Source organism: Thecamonas trahens (assembly GCF_000142905.1).
Source record: "Thecamonas trahens ATCC 50062 unplaced genomic scaffold supercont1.1, whole genome shotgun sequence".
Classification (NCBI taxonomy): domain Eukaryota; order Apusomonadida; family Apusomonadidae; genus Thecamonas; species Thecamonas trahens.
Window position 1 is genome coordinate 124,583 of NW_013657679.1, and position 19,195 is coordinate 143,777.

At 63.6% G+C, this 19,195-nt stretch overlaps 11 protein-coding genes across 11 annotated transcripts in view; 6 read left to right on the forward strand and 5 right to left on the reverse strand.

Moving 5' to 3' along the window:
* AMSG_00053 (uncharacterized protein) overlaps nt 1-75 on the reverse strand; it is a gene marked incomplete at its 5' end in the record, with an annotated part of 1,485 nt that extends 1,410 nt beyond the window's left edge. The window contains one exon of the mRNA XM_013907468.1: nt 30-75. Coding sequence (XP_013762922.1) covers nt 30-75 — 46 coding nt within the window. The remainder of the gene's footprint in view (nt 1-29) is intronic.
* Nucleotides 76-436: 361 nt separating this feature from the next.
* Nucleotides 437-1,790, forward strand: AMSG_00054 (carnitine/acylcarnitine carrier protein). The gene has a single exon (XM_013907469.1). It carries the CDS (start codon nt 494-496, stop codon nt 1,733-1,735), a length of 1,242 nt encoding a protein of 413 aa, XP_013762923.1. The 5' UTR covers nt 437-493; the 3' UTR covers nt 1,736-1,790.
* A 167-nt stretch (nt 1,791-1,957) lies between these two features.
* Nucleotides 1,958-3,193, forward strand: AMSG_00055 (peptidyl-tRNA hydrolase; the record flags this gene model as incomplete). The annotated part of the gene is made up of 1 exon (XM_013907470.1): nt 1,958-3,193. One exon carries the CDS (start codon nt 1,958-1,960, stop codon nt 2,978-2,980), a length of 1,023 nt encoding a protein of 340 aa, XP_013762924.1. The 3' UTR covers nt 2,981-3,193.
* A 273-nt stretch (nt 3,194-3,466) lies between these two features.
* AMSG_00056 (cruzipain) lies at nt 3,467-4,905 on the forward strand (the record flags this gene model as incomplete). The annotated part of the gene is made up of 1 exon (XM_013907471.1): nt 3,467-4,905. The coding sequence occupies one exon, from the start codon at nt 3,467-3,469 to the stop codon at nt 4,649-4,651; it is 1,185 nt and encodes a 394-aa protein (XP_013762925.1). The 3' UTR covers nt 4,652-4,905.
* A 372-nt stretch (nt 4,906-5,277) lies between these two features.
* On the reverse strand, nt 5,278-6,537 carry AMSG_00057 (uncharacterized protein; the record flags this gene model as incomplete). Its single annotated transcript, XM_013907472.1, has 1 exon — nt 5,278-6,537. One exon carries the CDS (start codon nt 6,535-6,537, stop codon nt 5,278-5,280), a length of 1,260 nt encoding a protein of 419 aa, XP_013762926.1.
* A 460-nt stretch (nt 6,538-6,997) lies between these two features.
* On the forward strand, nt 6,998-8,027 carry AMSG_00058 (actophorin). Its single transcript, XM_013907473.1, has 2 exons — nt 6,998-7,021; nt 7,540-8,027. The coding sequence occupies exons 1-2, from the start codon at nt 7,019-7,021 to the stop codon at nt 7,957-7,959; spliced, it is 423 nt and encodes a 140-aa protein (XP_013762927.1). The 5' UTR covers nt 6,998-7,018; the 3' UTR covers nt 7,960-8,027.
* A 64-nt stretch (nt 8,028-8,091) lies between these two features.
* Nucleotides 8,092-9,483, reverse strand: AMSG_00059 (uncharacterized protein; the record flags this gene model as incomplete). The annotated part of the gene is made up of 2 exons (XM_013907474.1): nt 8,092-9,315; nt 9,400-9,483. The coding sequence occupies 2 exons, from the start codon at nt 9,481-9,483 to the stop codon at nt 8,092-8,094; spliced, it is 1,308 nt and encodes a 435-aa protein (XP_013762928.1).
* Nucleotides 9,484-9,817: 334 nt separating this feature from the next.
* On the forward strand, nt 9,818-12,757 carry AMSG_00060 (acid alpha glucosidase). The gene has a single exon (XM_013907475.1). It carries the CDS (start codon nt 9,876-9,878, stop codon nt 12,681-12,683), a length of 2,808 nt encoding a protein of 935 aa, XP_013762929.1. The 5' UTR covers nt 9,818-9,875; the 3' UTR covers nt 12,684-12,757.
* Nucleotides 12,758-14,070: 1,313 nt separating this feature from the next.
* Nucleotides 14,071-15,868, forward strand: AMSG_00062 (dynamin family protein; the record flags this gene model as incomplete). Its single annotated transcript, XM_013907476.1, has 3 exons — nt 14,071-14,077; nt 14,114-15,821; nt 15,847-15,868. 3 exons carry the CDS (start codon nt 14,071-14,073, stop codon nt 15,866-15,868), a joined length of 1,737 nt encoding a protein of 578 aa, XP_013762930.1.
* Nucleotides 15,869-15,941: 73 nt separating this feature from the next.
* On the reverse strand, nt 15,942-17,030 carry AMSG_11591 (uncharacterized protein; the record flags this gene model as incomplete). Its single annotated transcript, XM_013907735.1, has 1 exon — nt 15,942-17,030. The coding sequence occupies one exon, from the start codon at nt 17,028-17,030 to the stop codon at nt 15,942-15,944; it is 1,089 nt and encodes a 362-aa protein (XP_013763189.1).
* A 636-nt stretch (nt 17,031-17,666) lies between these two features.
* AMSG_11592 (uncharacterized protein) lies at nt 17,667-18,767 on the reverse strand (the record flags this gene model as incomplete). The annotated part of the gene is made up of 3 exons (XM_013907736.1): nt 17,667-17,793; nt 17,885-18,460; nt 18,487-18,767. The coding sequence occupies 3 exons, from the start codon at nt 18,765-18,767 to the stop codon at nt 17,667-17,669; spliced, it is 984 nt and encodes a 327-aa protein (XP_013763190.1).
* Nucleotides 18,768-19,195: the final 428 nt, after the last annotated feature.

Sequence of the window (19,195 nt, forward strand, 5' to 3'; positions counted from 1 at the left end):
GCCCCCCCCCCCCCACCCACCACACACACCGGCCAGGAGGCCAGCCTTGTCAGCCAGGCGTAGTCCTCCCGGCATGGTATGGCTCTGATATGACTCTAGTGTGGCCCTCGACCTCGGCATTTCTCATGCTTATTTGATCCTTTCCCCTCTTCTCTGTCTTCCCAGAGATCACTATGGTGATGCTACCGATAGCGATGGCGACGACGATGATGGTGATGGCAATGACGATGATGATGATGATGATGATGATGATGATGATGATCTCCATCACTATCATTCACTCTATCTGCTACGTCTGGCCAATGGTTATGATTGTGACTCTGCAGGCGATGGAGGACTTGGGAGCGGAAGAGGGTGTCTGGGCGGCCGAGAGTCACCCAAGCCAATACAGGGTGGGGGAGGAGGGGAGGATGCGGGGAGGACCAGAACAAAGGCACGCACTCGTCCCCAGCACAGAGGCTGATAGGTAGTGGTGAGAGGGAGCTGTGCGAGGATGGCAAGTGAATGTGGGCTGGGAAGCGTGCCTCTATCGGTGGTTGGCCATGGTGTGTGGTGGGCGACGCGGCAGAGGTTGAGCAGCTCGACGGTGCACGGCGGCAAGTTGGAGTGCGATGGGCTTGATAGGGGATGGCAGGCTGGGAGGCGGCGGCAGGCGGCCAGCGTACGCGAGGCTGCTGCGAGTAGCGCTGGCGATGATGGTGGGGAAAAGGATCCGCTGACCTTTGGCGGTGTGCGGCTCAAGGCGGTGCTGGCGGGGATGTTCTCGGGCATGGCGGGAACGGCCATGGGTCAGCCGATGGACATGATCAAGGTCCGGCTGCAGACGCAGGCGCACATGTATACCGGAGCGATGGACGCATTGCGGACGATTGTGCGACAGGAGGGCTGGCTGGCGCTGTACAAGGGCATGCTTCCGCCGATGGTCTCGATGGTGGTGACGTGCTCCATCTCGTTTGGCACCTACGATGCCATCAAGCACTTTCTCCTCGCCAACTTTCCGCATCTCACCTCGCCGGAGCGACCCGAGTGGCCGGCAGCCAAGATGTACTTTCTCGCCGGTGGCCTGACCGCGCTCATGCTCACCCCGGTGACGACGCCGTCGGAGCTGGTCAAGATCCGCGCCCAGCTCGACAACGTCGGCAAGAACCGGTTCTCCAACTCGGTCCAGGTCCTGCAGCACGTTGTCCGCAAGCACGGCGCCTCGGCGCTATACACGGGATACTCGGTCAACGCACTGCGCGAGATCATGTTTGTCTCGATCTACTTTGGCGTCTACGAGGTGGCTAAGCGCAACCTGCAGATGCGGCTGGCGGGCTCGCTCGACGTCGATGACGCCGCCTCGCCGCTCCTCCTGCGGATCGCCATTCCCTTTGCCGGCGGCGCTGCCGGCGCCTTTGCTTGGACAGCTTCCTTCCCGCTCGACGTTCTCAAGTCGGACATCCAGTCATCGCGCCTCACTCCGCGCCCGAGCTTTGCCGCAATGACCTCGATGGTCCGCCGGCGCTGGGTCCGTCTCGGCTGGCGCGGCTTTTACCGCGGCGCCACAACCTCGATCATGCGTGCCTTTCTGGTCTCCTCCACCCGCTTCTCCGCCTACGAATTTGCTGTCTCGGTCCTCACCAAGGTATTTGCTCCGCATCTCCACCCTGACTTTGACGATGACAACATCCTCGTCGCCTCGGAGAGCGATGGCCATGACCATGACGTCGGCCGACGCATGGAAAAGACTCCGTGATCGGAAAGGCTATGTAACAAGTACCACAATGAACAATGAACCCACTCTAGTTTGATTCTCGAGAGCACCGCCGTCCCATCGTTCCTGCCTCGGAACCAATCGCTCGTCCGCCGCTCCTCTCCCGTCGTCCCATCGCCGCGCGTCATCGCAGCACCCCCCCCTCCCCCCTCTCACTCTGCCACAGGCATCCCCCAGCGCAACCACTCAACTCTACCCATCCCCATGCTCCGACTGGCACGGGGCTCTGCTGCACAGGCTGTATCCGCAGGCGCCTGCCTCCCGCTGGTGGCGGCAGCAACCACCACCGCTGCGAGCACTATGTCGGCGGCAGCGTCGTCGCCGCCGTCGTCGTCGTCTCACACGCCCGATGGGGACGAGGGTGACGTGGCGGCACCGGCACACCGGGTGGCCATGGTTGGGCTGGGCAATCCGGGGCGATCGTATGCGTACACGCGGCACAACGCGGGAGCGACAGTGCTGGCGGCGCTGGTGGCAAAGTACCTCGAGCCGGCGCATGGAGTCCGATCGGCGCCCGAGTGCTGGCGCGGAGGAGTCGAGGCCGAGGCCAGCGCAGGCGGAAAGGCCAATCTGCTCTCTGCCACGGTCCAGTGCTACGAAGCGATGTTTGAGGCGCCGATGAGCGGGTTGACTCGTGAGCCGTGGGATGCCATTGACGTGCTGTCGGTGCGAGCGGCGGCGGCGACACGCGAGCACGGAGTCAGCCACCCGACCGCCCATGCTGCGCTCATCTTTCCGCACACCTACATGAACCGGTCGGGCATTGCAGTGGCGCAGTTTGCCGACGCATATGGGCTCGAGCTTGGCCCGGAGGGCTCGGACCTGCTTCTGGTCTGCTATGACGACCTCAATCTCCCGCTCGGTGCTCTCAAGCTCGTCTCCAAGCGGACCCGCAAGGGCGAGAAGAAGATTCCGCACAATGGCCTCCGCTCGGTCTGCTCCAAGCTCCCAGACGGCTCGCTCGTCGCCCGTCTCCGCATCGGCATCGGACGGCCGACTGACGGCACGCCCGTCACCGACTTTGTCCTCTCCGAGTTTGACTCTTCAGAGCGCAAGGCGCTGCACGCTGTTGCCTCGTTTGCCACTCACGTCATCCGCGTCCTCCTTCACCGCGGCGTCGACCGCGCCGCCAACATCGCCAACAACTACACAGCCTCGGAGTTTGCCTCGGCCTACGCCCGTGCCATCTCGCAGCGCGCCGCCGAGTCGCTCCTCCCGCAGGCATGACTTTTTGTTCCGGCCAGCATCAGACTCTGCCTGATGAGACTCGACGACGCGCGGGTGGGTTGCCAACGCTCGAGGGCGTTGCATATGCAAGAGTTGCTCTTGGCCGACGGATCCGGAACGGATTTGGAGTTGGTGGACAGTGTCGCCTCGCGAGTCGGCAGCGGCAAAACGGCTCGCGACCACACGATAGCGAGCAAAGCACAGCAGTGGGTAGGCACGTGACCGCAATCGGACGGGAAGGGGAGGGGGGGGGGGCGGAAAAAGGGCCGTCACGATCAAACGACGACATTGCTTGGCCTCGTCACGCCCTTCCACTTCCACCCACACCCACACGTATGTAACACGGCCACAGCCACGGCACACTTCTCCCCAACATTACTCCCATGAAGGTCACACTCATGTACGTACTTTTGTGCACCGCTATGCTACCGCCCCGCCCTCCTTCCCCCTGTCCACCCTGCACTTACCTCCCTCGGCGACCGCAGCATGGTGATTGTCGTGGCAGCGGCTGTGGTGGTCAACGCGACGGGCAACTTTGGGCATGCCCGCAACTTTGCTCTGTTCAAGGAGACGTACAAGCGGCAGTACGCAAGCAGCAAGGCTGAGGCAGCAGCGTTTGAGGTGTTTAAGACGAACGCGGAGAAGGCTGCCAAGCTGGAAGCTGCCAACAAGGCAGCGGGCGGCGATGCCAAGTTTGGCATGTCGCCGTTCATGGATCTGACGGAGAATGAGTTCAAGGCGCGGTACCTGATGCCCAAGGGTGCGGTTGAGGGCGGCGCTGCGGAGCTGCCTGTCCTTCGTGCCAGCAACGTGGGCGCACTGCCCAAGGCGTACGACTGGCGCGACCACAAGCCTGCGGTGATCACGCCTGTGAAGAACCAGGGCCAGTGCGGGTCGTGCTGGGCATTCTCTGCCGTCTCCGAGGTCGAGTCGATGTGGGCCCTGGCTGGACACGAGCTGGTGGTGCTCTCCGAGCAGCAGGTTGTTGACTGCGACACTACGGACGACGGATGCAATGGTGGCGACACCATTTCGGCGTACCACTACATCGAGAAGGCCGGCGGGCTTGTGCCGGAGAAGGACTACCCGTACACGGCGCGCGACGGCAAGTGCAAGGACTCGGTGGTGAAGAAGGACGCAGTGGCAAAGATTATGGGCTACAACTACGCGACCTCGCCGAGCACCAAGAACGAGACGCAGCTGGCGGCCAACCTCATGTCGACCGGCCCGGTCTCGATCTGCGTCGACGCCTCGTCGTGGCAGACGTACACCTCGGGCATTCTCTCGCACTGCGGCAAGCAGCTGGACCACTGCGTTCAGATCACCGGGTGGGGCACGTCGGGCTCGGAGATGTACTGGTGGGTCCGCAACTCGTGGGCCACCTCGTGGGGCATGAGCGGGTACATCCAGCTCAAGTTTGGCCAGAACACTTGCGGACTCGCCGACGAGGCCACCATTGTCACCATCAACACGCCCGGCACCCACACGTCGGGCACGTCGTCGGGCAGCTCGTCGTCGGGCGGCTCGTCGTCGGGATCGACCGGCTACACCTCGTCGGGCTCGGGCTCGTCGTCGTCCGACGTTGGCTCGTACTCGGGCTACTCATCGTATGGCGCCGACCGCGTGGCCAAGCCGGACTACACCTCGTCGTCGTCGACCTCCAGCCTTTAACCCGTAACGGTACGGTCATTCGGACGCGTTGTCGCGCGTCTCAAAGTGAACAACTCGATGATACTTGACTTCCAGGTCACCGGCCGACGCTGCGCGACGCCTGCTTGGCCTGCGGCTTGAGGTGGGAGGCGCGCCCGCACGTGATGGCGCCGACATGTAGACGCCTGCCTGAAGGATGCCCGAGTTGCCGTCGCAGTGACGACCCCGACGACCGGGAAGGAGAGCATGCCAGAGTTGAACACAGCGGCCAGACGGGAGAGCGCGAGAACGTCTTGCGACTGACGAGCTTGCCGGACGGCGTGGCCGCGCACAAGTGGTGGCACGCCATTCTTGTACTGGATTCTGGACACCGCGCTCATCAACGCGTACGCGATCTACGCTGACGCGAGCCCACGCCCCGCCATGACTCGCGTGGCTTTTCTCTGCGACATCATCGACGCCCTCGCCGCCAGCGCCGACGCCGTCAGCTCCGCGCCGTCGCGCAAGCGGAAGCGCACCTCTGCAGCGGCTGCTCGTCAACACCATTTTCCCCAACAAGTTCGTGTTGTTCGTGTTCGTGCTGTGTTGTTCACTTTGAGGCGCGCGACAACGCGCCCGAACGACAGTACCGTTAACGGTTAGTTAGTCTACATGGCGTTCTCCTTGTCGGCCGCCCGGCGCCCGACGTCGAGCGTCCTCCGCGCCGACGGCGGCGGCGACGTCGAGCGCTCGCGCGGAATGACCGAGAGGTCCAGCGCCGACAGCGTCGCCCGCGCATCGACCTCGGTGACCTTGGTCGCGTTGCGCGACGAGAGGCCCGAGGCCGCTGACCGGGCGAACGAGAGCGGCAGCGGCTCGTCAGTGAGCGAGTTGATGGCCGAGAGCGGTGAGCGGTAGTGCGCCGGTGCGCGGACGGCCGCTGCCCGTGCCGATCGCGTCGCCGGCGGCGTAGCCGGCTCACTCGCCACCAGGTCCAGGAGCGGCGTGGGAAGGCCCGACGAGCGCGGTGGCGCGTCCCAGTCAAGCTCGTCGAGCTCGTCGAGCGAGTCTCCGAGCATGAGTGAGCTTGCGGAGCTCCCCGACGAGCTTGCCGACGAGCCAGATGAGTTGGCCTCGGCCTCGGCTTCGCTCCCAAGGCCAAAGATGGCGAGAAGCGAGTCGGCGGTAGAGATAGCGGCGCGGGCGTCGGCAGGCGCCGGCTTGCCGCCGGCCACCACGTGAGTCTCCAGCGAGAGCAGCGCAGTTCGGAGCGCATACAGCGCGGCTTCGATGGAGCCTGCGGGCTCGAGACTCGCGAGGTCGACCGGGACAGGCAGTCCGGCCTTGCTCAGGATCCGCTGCATGATGCGGACGACGTTGCGGAGCGCGGCGCGGGTGCCCGGGCCAGCGCCAGTGCTTTCCGCCGCCGGCCGCGGAAGCGGCGGCGGCAGTGGCGGCGCCGCGCTCCGCGACGCTGCCATGCGCTTGCGCAAGCCGCGCGCGTCGGCCCGCGCCGCGTTGGCCTCGGCCTGGGCGCTCGCTGCTTCGATCGCCGCTGCCTCGGCCCGCGCCTCGGCTGCGCCCGCTCGGGCACTCGCCGCCTCGGCTTGTGCAGACAGAAACCGAATCTCGGCCAGCGCCATATCAAGCCTGGCCGAGGCCCGGAGCTCCAGAAGCGCCGCTTGCTTGCGGCTGTTCCCTACTGCTGTTGCTGTTGTCGACTGCGGCGCAGCTGATGCCAGTGCGCGGGCTGCGTTGGGCAGCGAGGCCAGAAACGCTGCTGGCGTGTCAGTCTCGTAGCTGTTGCTCGATGCCGTTGAAGAGTGCCCAGACTGAGAGGATGAGGTTGCCGGGCGGCGTCGTGGGCGCGACGGCGAGTCAAAGGTGGCGGCAATGTCGTCGGCGACGCCGGAGAGCCACGAGAGCATGCTGGGCACTGCGCTTGATCTGTTGGTCAGGTCTCGCTCTGGTTGTGATACGCACACAGGCTCCACGGCTTGTGAGCGACCGGGGAGAAGGGAAGTATCCCGTTGTGCACGGTGAGTGGTGTTGGAACTTGTCGTCGCCTATCCGGACAAGCGGTCCCTGTAACTGTCGTCCAGATGCCTCGAGCCAGTTACCGCTCTACGCGCGCCTCTGTCGTACGACTGAAAAGTTTGAAAAATTTGGCAAGCGAACGCATCGACCGCACCCACCCATCGCAATCAACCATGTCAACGAATGGTGTGACTGCCCACGAACAAACGAGCAAACGAACAAACGAACGAACGAACGAACCAACGAACGAACGAAACGAACGAACGAATAAACGAACGAACGAACGAACGAATCGAGGTCGACATGGAGCAAGGCAGGCGGAGCGAGTGGCAATTGCCAAAGTTACTAGCACCCAACTCACCACCACTCAATATGGTAAGTGCCGCAGCGTCATAGTACATGCAATTTTCCCCGCACTCTCCCCCCAGGCAGAGGGCAAGCGAGGGGGAGGGCGAACAACGACCTTGCCTACCCCGCTACTTGCGGCACGGTTGGGTTTCAAGTGTGGCGGTGAGCCCGGCTGCAAGGTCGCGGTCGCCTAGCACGTCGTCGCCTCCTTTTTTTCGTTGTTGAGCCGCCACGCGGCGACCCAGTGACTCGCCCCCGCGCAAGCTTGCCTTCCCTCACGGGCCGGCTAGAGCTCGGGGTGAGCGCTGCGAGCCCCACCTCCACCAGCGAGCATGCTCCCCCCAAGTAGCTACTTGGAGCAAGAGGCAGCGGTGGTGGTTGCCATGGCAGGCGGCTTTGCCCCCGCAGCTGGTACCATGCTTCCGACGACGTTGTGCGATTCTCGAGAATTTGGTCGTTTGGGCGATTCTGGCGAAAACTCACCACCAAATTTCTTTGCTCGTTTGCCATATGTCAAACGGACGGGACGGGGCGGGGCGACGTAGGCTACCGGTATCTCTGTTGACGACGCCTGCGTCGAGGCCTTCCAGGAGCTCAAGATCGGGCACAAGCACCGCTTCGTGATCTTCAAGATCAACGACGACCACACCGCCGTCGAGCCGCTCGTTAACGGCGACAAGGACGCCACGTGGGACGACTTCTGCGCCCAGCTCCCGGCCGACTCGTGCCGCTACGCCATCTTTGACTTTGAGTTTGAGACCAACGACGGTGGCAAGCGCAACAAGATCACCTTTGTTGTGTGGACCCCTGACGTCTGCCGCGTGAAGGAGAAGATGCTCTACGCCGGCACCAAGGACGCCGTCAAGAAGAAGCTCGAGGGCATCCAGTGCGAGGTCCAGGCCACCGACAACTCGGAGATCGAGTACGACGTCGTCAAGGAGAAGGCTTCCCGCTTCGACAACTAATTTGCTTGTCGCAAGCCCTGCGTATTGCCGCACATCCGTCGGTCGGGACGTAAACTGTCTCCAGCCAACGAGCGAACTTGCCTCTTCTTCCCCCACCTCCCCCCCTTTCCAAACAGCTGCCGTTTACATACACTATGCGTTGCTCCACGATCCGCTTGACTCGGACGACGACGACGGCGGAATGTCAGCGGTCGACGCCCAGCGCGGCCGGCCGACAATGGCGCCGCCGCGCGCAAAGACCCGCCCGCCGTTGGCAATCGGCTCGACAGGGACTAGCGGCTCGAGGTGCGAGCCGACACGCGACGCCTCGCCGCGCGCCACTGGCGCCGACGGCGCTACCACCCGCGCGTACGCGTATGCGATACCGGCCAGCACCGCAATCGCCGCAACAATCACAAGCACAAGCAGCGGAATGCCGGCCTCGGGCTCAAGCCCGAGCACACGCTCGCTCCGCCCGCCAGAGACCTGCGCGTTGAGCCGGGTCATGAACGTGTAGCCGAGACCCTCGACGAGCGTCTCGTCGGTCGGATACACTACGTACGGCATCAACCGGCAGTCCTCACACACCATCTGCTCCGTCGCGTTGGCCACGTCCGGATACTCACCAAGTCCGACGTGGAAGGTCGGCTCGCTGGACGCCGCATCGGCGAACAGGCTCTCCAGCGACGGCATGACCACCAGCCGCGCCTGACCCAGCTGCACAAGCGCGTACGACTCGGCCGGCGAGCCAGCCACAACGCCCACCAGCACACCAGCCGCGTTGAGATCCTCGCTCGACACAAGGTCGAGGCTCGGCTCGCGCCCCGTCCGCAGGACACCAAAGTGCGGCACAGCATACGCGCAGCTGAACAGCATCCTCTCCGCCACCTCGGGCGCCGCCGCAATTTGCGCCGCCACAACGTCCACCGCCGAGTCGGGCGCCGAGACCGCGGTCACCATGTCGCCAAACAGCTCGGTCTCCACCAGGATCTGCACAAACGAGACCACAATGTCCACACCGTAGTGTGCCGACATCTTGGCCGCCATAGCCTCCAGTACGTCACGGTCGTAGCCGACCACAGCGCCATCGTCGGTCATGCAGAGGTACGGGCAGTTGTTGAGCGGGCTCCCCACTACCAGCGCTTTGGCCTCCAGCACCGCAGCCAGTGCCCCGCCCACCAACGGCTCGGCAGGATACCCCAGATCCACACTCGTCGAGTTGCCAATCACCACAACCTCGTCCTCCCGCTCACATCCGGTGGGCAATGAGGTGTTGCCTAGCTCGGGCAGCCACGTCGCCCGACCGCTGCTCACACCGTCCTCTGCCATCACCTCGCCAAGCGCAGCATTCACAGCCTCAATCAGCTCGTCATTGCCCTATCCCCCCCCTGACCATGAGTCCCCTCCTCCCTTCCCCGCATGAACTGCTGCTACCCTTCCCTCCTTCCTCGGACCACCTACCAGCTGTGCGTAGCCAGCATACACCGGCCCTGCGGCCAAGACAGCCAAAAGTACAAGGGCCACCACCAGCACACGGAGTGCCATGCGTATGTATATGTTTGGTGGTCCGGTGTGGGTGGTGGTGAGGTGGTGCAACCGACGCAGTGGCTGGCTGGCTGGGTCGGGGGGGAGGGGGGGGGGGAGGGGGGCGGCTTTGTGGCTGTGGTTGGTGTGCCCGTCTCAGGTGACTGCAGTGGTTGGAGCAACCGGTGGTGTAGTTGGACTGCTCAAAGTGACATGTCATGCCACTTGCCATGGATCGCTCATTCATCCATCCCTGCGCCACGCCTGCCCCGGCTCTCTTTTTCCCCGCAGTTGTCCCGCGTCCCCCCTCCCCCCCCCCTCCTCCCCTCCCCCCCCTCCTCTCACGATACTGCTCTCTCACACTCACTCTCTTACCCCCGTTGCCGACCAAGAGTTTGTGAAGAAGAAACCGTATGCCAGGTATGCCAGGTACTGCTAACCTCGCTCTACCCCTCCTCCTCCTCCTGCTGGTCGTGTGTCTGGCTACGCACGTGGACGGACGTCAGGCTGATGGTGACAACCGATTTGGTGGATCTGCCCCTGGCCTCTCATGCTCGCTGCCTTCTACTGAACGTATCGACTGCGCTCCGTTTGTGGAGAACGTTGATGGTGACAGCTGCGCTGCTCGTGGCTGCTGCTGGTCACCATCGACCTCGGCCAGGCAACAAGGACTGAGCGACATGACGCCGTGGTGCTACTATCCGGCCAATGCTGGCTATGCTGTGGCCAATGTGAGCCACGGCGCCGACGGCTCGCTCGTCGCCGATCTTGTCCGTGGCCCGGTCCCCTCACCGTGGGGCAGTGACATCAAGAACCTGCGCCTTGAGGTTGTGCCCATGTCCGACGCCATTGTGCGGGTCCGCATCTCGGATCCGGCAGAGGCCCGCTGGGAGGTACCCGACGTGGTCCACGCCCTCCCGCCATCACCGCCGGCGCCTGCAGTCTACGGCATCGAGCTGGGCTCCAGCGGCGCCCCGATGTCGCTGCGGATCTTCCGCACCGCCACCAACGTCACTCTCCTCGACACCTCGCTGCCGGGAATGGTCTTTACCGACACTTTTCTCTCGCTGGCAAGCCGGATGCCAGCCGGGTACCGGCTCTACGGCCTTGGCGAGCACGTTGACGCGCTCCTGCTGGACACCAACTTTGTGACGTACACCGAGTTTGCCCGCGATCGCGGCACACCGGTCGGGACGGAGAACCTTTACGGCGCACACCCGATGTACGTCTCGTTGGAAACGACCGGGACCGGCCACGCCCACGGTATGTTCCTCCTCTCGTCCAACGGCATTGACGTCAAGCTCTCGCCAAACTCGCTCGAGTGGCGGACGATCGGCGGCGTCCTCGACCTGTACCTCATGGTCGGACAGAGTCCCGATCACGTCGTCTCGCTCTACACCGACCTTGTCGGCAAGCCGTACATGCCGCCGATGTGGGCGCTTGGCTTCCACCTCTGCCGATGGGGCTATGACTCGCTCAACAGGACCCGCGAGGTCAACATGGCCATGCGCGCCGCTGGCCTCCCGCAGGACGTCCAGTGGAACGACATCGACTACATGGACCGCTGGCTCGACTTTACCACCGACCCGGTCGCCTATCCGGCTGCGGACATGGCCGCCTTTATCGACGAGCTCCATGCTGTCGGCCAGCGCTATGTTCCCATCATCGACCCGGGCATCTCGTACACCCAGCCGGCCGGCAGCTACCCGCCGTATGACGACGGTGTCGCCGACGATGTTTTTATCAAGGCAAGCCCACAGGCAGACCACACCTACGCCCAGGGCAAGGTCTGGCCAGGCAAGACCGTCTTCCCCGACTTTTCCGCGCCGCAGACCACGGCGTACTGGACCAACATGCTCGCCACCTTCCACGATCTTGTCCCCTATGACGGCGTATGGATCGACATGAACGAGCCGGCCAACATCCCCGAGCAGCCTGCAGCAGGCTGCCCCGGCGAGCCGACTTCGCCATATGCGCTCGGCGGGCAGAGCTCACTCACAACCAAGACCATATGCCTCGGCTCGCGCACCGCGCTTGGCCCCATGTGGAACACCCACTCGCTATATGGTCTCTCCGAGATGGTCGCCTCCCGCACCGCGCTTGACAAGATCATCGGCAAGCGCTCGCTCATCCTCTCGCGCTCGACATTTGCCTCATCCGGCGCCATCGGCGCCCACTGGCTCGGCGACAACAAGTCGACCTGGTCGGATTTGCTCTACTCAATCTCGGGCATCCTCCAGATGAACATGTTTGGCATCCCACTTGTCGGCGCAGACGTGTGCGGCTTTATCGGAACAACCACGCCCGAGCTCTGCACTCGCTGGATGCAGCTCGGCGCGTTCTACCCCTTTTACCGCAACCACAACATCGAGAAGACCCCGTCGCAGGCACCGTACGTCTTTGGCGAGCCTTACACCAGCTACATCAGGGACGCCATGGTCACTCGCTACACCCTCATGCCCTACCTCTACACTGCTTTTTACACCTCGGCCGTCACCGGTATCGGTGTTGCCCGTCCGCTTGCCTTTGCCTTCCCCACTCTTGCCACCGCGCCGGGCCCGGCCGGCGCTGCTCTCGCTGCCGTCGATCTGCAGTACGTTCTCGGCGATGCCCTCGTTATCACCCCGGTCGTCACCGAGGGCGCCCAGTCGGTGACCGGAACCTTTCCGTCAAGCGCCCGCTTCTTTGCCCTCGACTCCGGCAAGGAGCTGATGGCCTCGGGCCAGGTCACCCTCTCAGCCCCGCTCTCGCACATCCCGGTCCACGTCATTGGTGGCAACGTGGTGCCGATGCAGGCACCGGCGAACAACACCGCCACCCAGACCGGTAACCCGTACGCACTCCTCGTCGCCCTCTCTGACGCAGGTACCGCCTCGGGCTCGCTCTTTGTCGACGATGGCGAGACCATCGGAACCATCGACTCATCTGCTTTCTTCCTGGCTCGGCTCACCGCCTCCTGGGACGAATCCTCAAGCTCGGGCCATCTTGCCTTCTCCCGTATCGTTACCGGCTACGCGCCTGCCGCCTCGTACATCGTCGACGGCCTGCGATTCTACGGCGTTCCCTCCTGCGCCGGCACCGTCTCGGTCTCAGTCAACGGATCGACGATGCCGAGCGGAAGCTACGATCCATCGGCCCACGTCCTTACGCTTCCGCTATCTGGCGTTGCCTTTGGTGAGGGCCAGGGCCAGTGGGTGGCTTCGATCCAGTGCTCGTCGTAGTGCCCTGGACCGCGTCCAGGCCCCCTTGGTCTCGGCCACGACTCCTCAGACCTGTGATAAAGACTCTTGATCTCAAGCTGGCTGAACTCCGTCTCGATTGTGTCCGAGCGCAGCAAGCCAGTCCATCACACCGCCATTGCTGCACTTGGGGCGTGTGTCATGCATGTCCTGCACGGCATGTTTTGGCCAACCGAACAGCGGCAGCCAAACTGACCACAAACTCTGCGCTTCCGCTGTGCCGCACTCCACTCTGTTTCGCCAACAGGCGGTCGAGACCTGGGAGGCAGTCTTCACACCACAGTCATGGTGAGAGCAAAGAAGCTTGGCATGATACTAGATGAGACAGCGGCATCGAGAGAGGCAAGGATGAGGGCTGGTAAGGCACCGTCGCGGTCCATATCGGCCTCGTCGACGTTGTCGGACGAGTTTGACGGCTCCACCACCACCCGCAACAACCTTGAGAACTGGGGCCTCCGCAAGCCATCGCGGGCAAGTCTGGCGCGGACAAAGTCAGTAACGTACGACGATGTGATCAAGGCGTCATCGGTTGCTGAGGGCAAGGCCAAGGGCAAGGCCAAGGCCAGGGGCAAGAGTAATGGCAAAGCCGAGGCCGAGACAATAGCGCCGCCACCAGCTTCGTTGTATGGCCATGGGAGTCCCACGGGCCACAGCCATCGTCGCCATGGTCATCGTCATCATGGCCAGCATCAACATCGCCGCCATCGCCATCACCATCGCCATCACCATCGCCACCATCACGGCCTCAACAGCTCCCAGGCCGGTCACAACATGATGGCGTCGTTGAGTCTCCACTCTGCAGGCGGTTCTTTTGAATCGGGCTCAAGCTCGAGCTCGAGCTCAAGCTCTGAAAGCTCATCAGCTTCTTCTGGACCGCCCGCGATCACTGACGCTGTCTCATCGTCGTCGTCTTCGTCATCGCCATCGTCTTCGTCTTCGTCTTCGTCTTCGTCTTCGTCTCCATCTTCGTCATCGTCGTAACCCAGGATCGCACCTGCCGTGATCGATAGAGCTGAGCACACTTCTGCTCAGCCTCCCTACCGTAGCCTGTCGTATACATTCTCCTCTACCACCCACTGCTGCGTGATGCCGGGCTGGTGCGACGTCTCGACAACGATCGTCAGCACCAAGCCAGACGATGCGAACCTCTCTTCCCCCAACCCAAGCACCACCTCCGCCCCAACAACATCGATCCAGTATCCAATCTCCCCCTTGTCCACCCTTCCACCCCAGTCCGTCATCATCGGTGCCGTTCACCCATGCCGTGTCGCGCAGGTCGACCACGACTCGACGACCGTCTCAGCCAAAGCGCTCCCCACCCACAGCTCGCAGAGACAGGCAAGGACACCCCACTTGTCGACTCGCGAACATGTTGCGTTCAGGAGGCTGGGTGAGACGCTGGCGAGCTGCAGGGTTTGTGAGAAGGGTCCAGCATGCGTCCGGGGATGGAGCCGCTGTGTCCGAGTCGGTAACGCGAGCGACGCGGTCTGTGCTGGGGCGAGTGGTGGCGGCGCTGCGGCGAAGGGGCGAGCGTGGCGATGGGGCGGCCGGTGAAGCAGCAGAAGAGGCCGAGAGCGTGCGGAAGCATCTTGATGATGTGTTTCGGATGGTGGTGGTCGGCGAGTTCAATGCCGGCAAGTCGTCGTTCATCAACGCCCTGGTGGGCAAGAAGGTGGTGGCCGAGGGCGTAACACCCACCACCCATCAGATCAACATCCTTGAGTACGGCAAACCGCCGTCGGGTCCGATCACTGTCGAGATGGATACAACGCTGACAAAACTGGACGTTGAATGGCTCCGAGGCGTGTCCATCGTCGACACGCCGGGCACTAATGCTGTGGTGGAGAAGCACGACTCGATCGCACGGCACTTTGTCCCCCGCGCTGACACGGTCCTTTTCCTCACCACCTTTGACAAGAGCATCTCGCACTCGGAGCGAGAGTTCCTTACAGACATTGCTCAGTGGGGCAAGAAGATTGTGGCAGTGGTGAACAAGATCGACATTGTCGACGCCGGCGAGCCGGGCGAGGTCGACGCCGTTCTCGCCTTTGTTGAGTCGTCGCTCCGTGACGTGCTGCCAGACAAGAACGCGGCGCCGCTGCCGATGTTTGCGGTCTCGGCCCGCCGTGCCCTGGTCCAGCCGGGCTCGGACCCTGGCTTCAATAGCCTGCACGCCTACATCCATGAGTTGCTGGAGAGCGACGAGCGACGTGTCATCAAGCTCGAGGCGCCGCTTGCGGTGGCGGCGCGGGTGACGGCGGCAGCAGCCGCAACAGCCGAAGCCGAAGTGACGGCGGCGGCTGCCAGACTCGACGTGGTGACGGCGGTAGCCGGCGAGGTCGACGAGCATGTGGCCGACTGCGACATCCGGGTCGAGGCTGTGGTGGCGCGGGTCGGCAAGTCGCTGTACGCGGTCCGCGACCAAATCCGTGACGTCATCTCGGCCAACTTTACCTATGGCTCGCTGTTCAAGGCGCTCGTAGCGCCGCACACGGTGGCGGCGACGTTTGAGGCCCAATTTGTGGCCTCGGTCGACGGCGAGGTGTACCAGGATGCCAAGCGCGGGCTCGGCAGCCTCCGTGCGGCGCACGCCGAGTTTCTTAGTGGGTACGCCGAAAAGCTGCAGCGGCTTGCGCCAGATGTGGCGCCCAGGCGAGTGCCGAACATTTCGTCGGCGTCAGCCGAGGCCGAGGTTGCGCGGTCTGTGGCCCAGGCAGCTACGGCGCCGCTTCAAGTTGCGCTGCGGGGTGCGACACTGGCGTCGCGGCTCCGGGCCTCGTTCTCGACGTTGCTGGTAGTCGAGGGCTCGCTGGCAGGGGCGGGGACACTGGCTTCGATCGCCTCGGACATGGTCCTCATTCCATGGGTCGGGACGGCGGCGCTCATGACTGCGGCACTTGGCCTTGTGCCGCTGCAGCGCGCGGCGACGATCAAGTCGCTGCACGACGCACTTGCGTTTGGCGTCAAAGCCGCCGAGGCGCGGATGCGTGCGGCGGTGGAGGCCGACGTCGACGATGTACGTGCCGCAGCTGCAAGCGTGGCGAGCCCAGTCGTCGAAGCTGCGCAGAGTGCAGCTCGCAACGCGGCGCGCGATCTGGCCGAGCTGGACGAGATCGGCGCGTCTGTTGACGCTGTGGATGCCGAGCTCGACACGCTGCGGTGCCTGAGCGAGGCGGAGAAGCGCAGCACGGCGCGGCCGTACGCCAAGCGGCGGCAGAGGCGACAGAGGTGAAGTACGCGCTATGGCGAGTCGGAGATGGAGCGCGACCGCGAGCGGGTGAACACCGTTCCACCGGTAGTTGTCGACGGCAGCGGGTGCTTGAACTGGACAATGATGAGCGACATGTTGTCGCGGCCGAGCGAAGTTGCCGAGTTTCGCGAGGCAAGGCAGCGGTCGAGAAGTGAAGAGGCAATGACTGGGAGGGCGAGGCCCTTTGCCAGGCCGCGCTTGACGTGCTTGATGACCTGTGCGTTGTTGAGCTTCTCAAAAATACCGTCACAAGCGACGACCAGAAAGTCGAGGGCAGGCACAAAGGGAATGGCTGTAAACTCGGGGTCGGCAATGACAGGTTGGTCCTTGCGCGGCAAGCCGGGCTTGTCCTTGATGGTGATGTCACCGATGGCGCGCGACATGGCGAGGCCGCCGACGCGGTAGTCGCCCGAGTCGGACTCGACCGAGCCGCCGGCCCGCTGGATCCGCGCCATCTCGCCGGGGAGATTGACCAGGTGGTCGCGGGTAAGCGCAACGAGCTTGCCGCGGCGACACGCAAGGGCGCGCGAGTCGCCGACATTACCGACAAGGAGCATGTCCGAAGTAACAAGGGCAATGACGGCGGTTGAGCCCGGTGATCGCGAGCGAATGTGCGCAAAGGACCGGCTGATGAGATCCTCATCAAGCGAGATGACTGCGCGCGAGATGGCAGACTTGAGGCTTGTCTTTGAGCGGCCATGCGCGGCGGCACGGATGCGATCCGGAAGCTCGTCGGCGCAGAGCTGTGAGACTTGGTCGCCGCCGTGGCCGTCGTACACGGCAAACATCTTGACAGGGTCGTGCGGGGTGTTGAAGAGGTCGACCTCGACGGTGTGGGCATCCTCCTGGTGACTCCGCCAACCCTGCATCCATGCAGTGACCCATTCAAGTTCGCGAGTCGATCCGCTCTCCAGGTGCTTCTTGGTCACCGGCCTGCGCAGGTAGGTACCCTCAGACGACACGCTCGAGGAGCAGGTCGATCCAGTCGTCGCCGACCGCGACTCGCCCGACTCGGGCGACGAGCCGCCTGTTGACGACACACCTGAGTCCCATCGCGGCGCCAGTGCCACGCCAGGCATCGAGTGTGACGACGCGGACAAAGTATCCGGCGAGCTGGAGCCCGACGATGTAGCCGAGGATGCCGAAGCCGAGGCTGAGGATGACGACGACGAAGACGATGAAGACGACGACGATGACGATGCAGGCCGCGCCATGCCATGAGGATACAGACCAGCGGAGGAGTAAGCTGATGAAGAAGCCGAGTCTGAGTCTGAGGGCGATACCAATGCCGGGAACGACGAGCACGACGAGGTTGATGACGAGGCAGACGAAGCAGACATGGCGGACGAGTCGGACGAGTCGGACGAGGCGGACGAGGCGGACGAGGGGTTGAGGACGACGAGGCAGACGACTGGCCCGAGTCAAAGCCCGAGCCAGGTGCTGGTGAGCGCGGCTGGTGGTGGGTGGCGCGGGGCATGAGTGGATGGGTGGGCGGGAGAGGTGGTGGTGACAGTGGTGACAGTGGCGGAGGCAGTGGCGGTGGGTGGCAGCGTTGCGGGTGAGTAGGTGGATTTGCGGCGGGAGTGGGGCGCGGCGGTGGCAACACTGATGCGGCCGATGGACCCGGAGTGGCCAGCGATAGGCAGGCGGCAAATAGAGAGGGAGCTGTTGAGGGGCAGGTTCAATAAGGATTGGCCGAGCTGCGGGAGCGATGGCTAGCACGGGCCTTGCGGGAGGACGAGGCTGCAGCTGGCGATGCGGCGGGCGATGCGGCGGGAGAGACGGAGGGTGATGAAGAGGCGGCGGCGGAGGAAGAAGGCGGGACGGAGAGCGCGGATGAGGCTGCCGAGCCGCCAAACTTGCGTGATTTGTGCGGAGGGGTGCCGGCGGTGTGTAGCCGTCGAGGGGCGTGGCACCCCAGGCGACGACCGACCCGTCCTCAGCGGCCGTGTAGGCGTTGCCAATGGTGCTGTTCCAGTGGACTGCGCGGATGTGACCGGCGTGGCCGCCGCTGAGAGTAAAGACAGGCTCGATAGCGTCTAGAGTGACGTGGGCGGCGACGACGTTGCCCACGGGGTCGGCGCCAAAGGCGACGAGCTGCTCTGACGCGCGATCGTATGAGGCCGAGACCAGGGTGGCGACGCCGAGGTCCTCACGCATCGACGATGTGGTGAGGATCGACTCAACGTCTTCAAGCGACCAAAGAACCATGTTGTACGTGCCTGTGATGGTCCAGAGGAACTCTGATGACGGACCAAAGAACCCGATGCTGTGCGACGACTCACCCTGGCTGAGGACGCCGACGAGCGAGTCGTCCTCGTCCCACGAGCCATCGGCGGCGTCAAAGAGGCAGATGAGGCCGTCGTCACCAGCGGTGATGAGCTGGGTCGATGAGCCCGGGAGGAAGCGGGCGTGGAAGACCGGCTGCTCGTCCGAGTGCGAGTCGGCGATGCAGGTCAGCGGGCAGCCGAGTCGCCAGCGCGGATATCCCACAAGTAGACCCGCGAGTCTGCAGCGGCAGCGGCAAGAAGGCACCCCGAGACATCGATGTCAACACCGAGCGCAGCCTGGGTCTTGTACGCAGCATCGTAGCCCTTGGGCGCCGAAAAGGATGGAAGCGCAACCTCGAGAGCAGGTCGACCAGCGAGAGCGGCGGCGCGCAGATCCCACAGTTCGACACCGCCATTGACAGCGATGGCGAGCATGTTCGAGTCAGCAGGAGCAAAAGCAGCATGATGCGGAGTCGACGATGTGTCCAACGTCAGAACAGTGGCCAGTGAGCTCGGATCGACCATGACCATCTGCGGAGAGGACATGCTCACGGCAAGGAGCGACGAGTCGCTGGTGGCTGTCACCTCTGTGCAGTACACAGAAGATGCATGGTCGAGGGCAAGTGTCGGTGACAGCGTCGTGTGTCCGAGATTAGGAAGGCTGCTGGTGGTGGACATGGTGGTGGGTGGCGTGGTGTGGCGTGGTGTGGTGTGGTGTGGTGGGTGGGTAGGTGGGTGGTGGGAGAGAGAGATGGATGGTGTCAGCGAGGAAGGAGGGGAGGGTGACGAAGGGATCTGGACTGATGTGGGCTGATGTGGGCTAATGTGGGCTGATCTGAGGTGGTTTGGCCCGATTTGATGCTCGAGTCTGATGGCATCAAGGCAGATGGGATGCGAGAGGGAGAGAGAGAGGGAGGGAGAGAGAAGGAGATGGATGGTGTCAGTGTGGAGGAGGAGGGGGAAATGGGGAGGGG

Bases quoted from the DNA above. Each gene is read 5' to 3' on its own strand.
- AMSG_00054 (XM_013907469.1), top strand. From the start codon at position 494: ATGGCAAGTGAATGTGGGCTGGGAAGCGTGCCTCTATCGGTGGTTGGC.
- AMSG_00060 (XM_013907475.1), top strand. From the start codon at position 9,876: ATGCCAGGTATGCCAGGTACTGCTAACCTCGCTCTACCCCTCCTCCTC.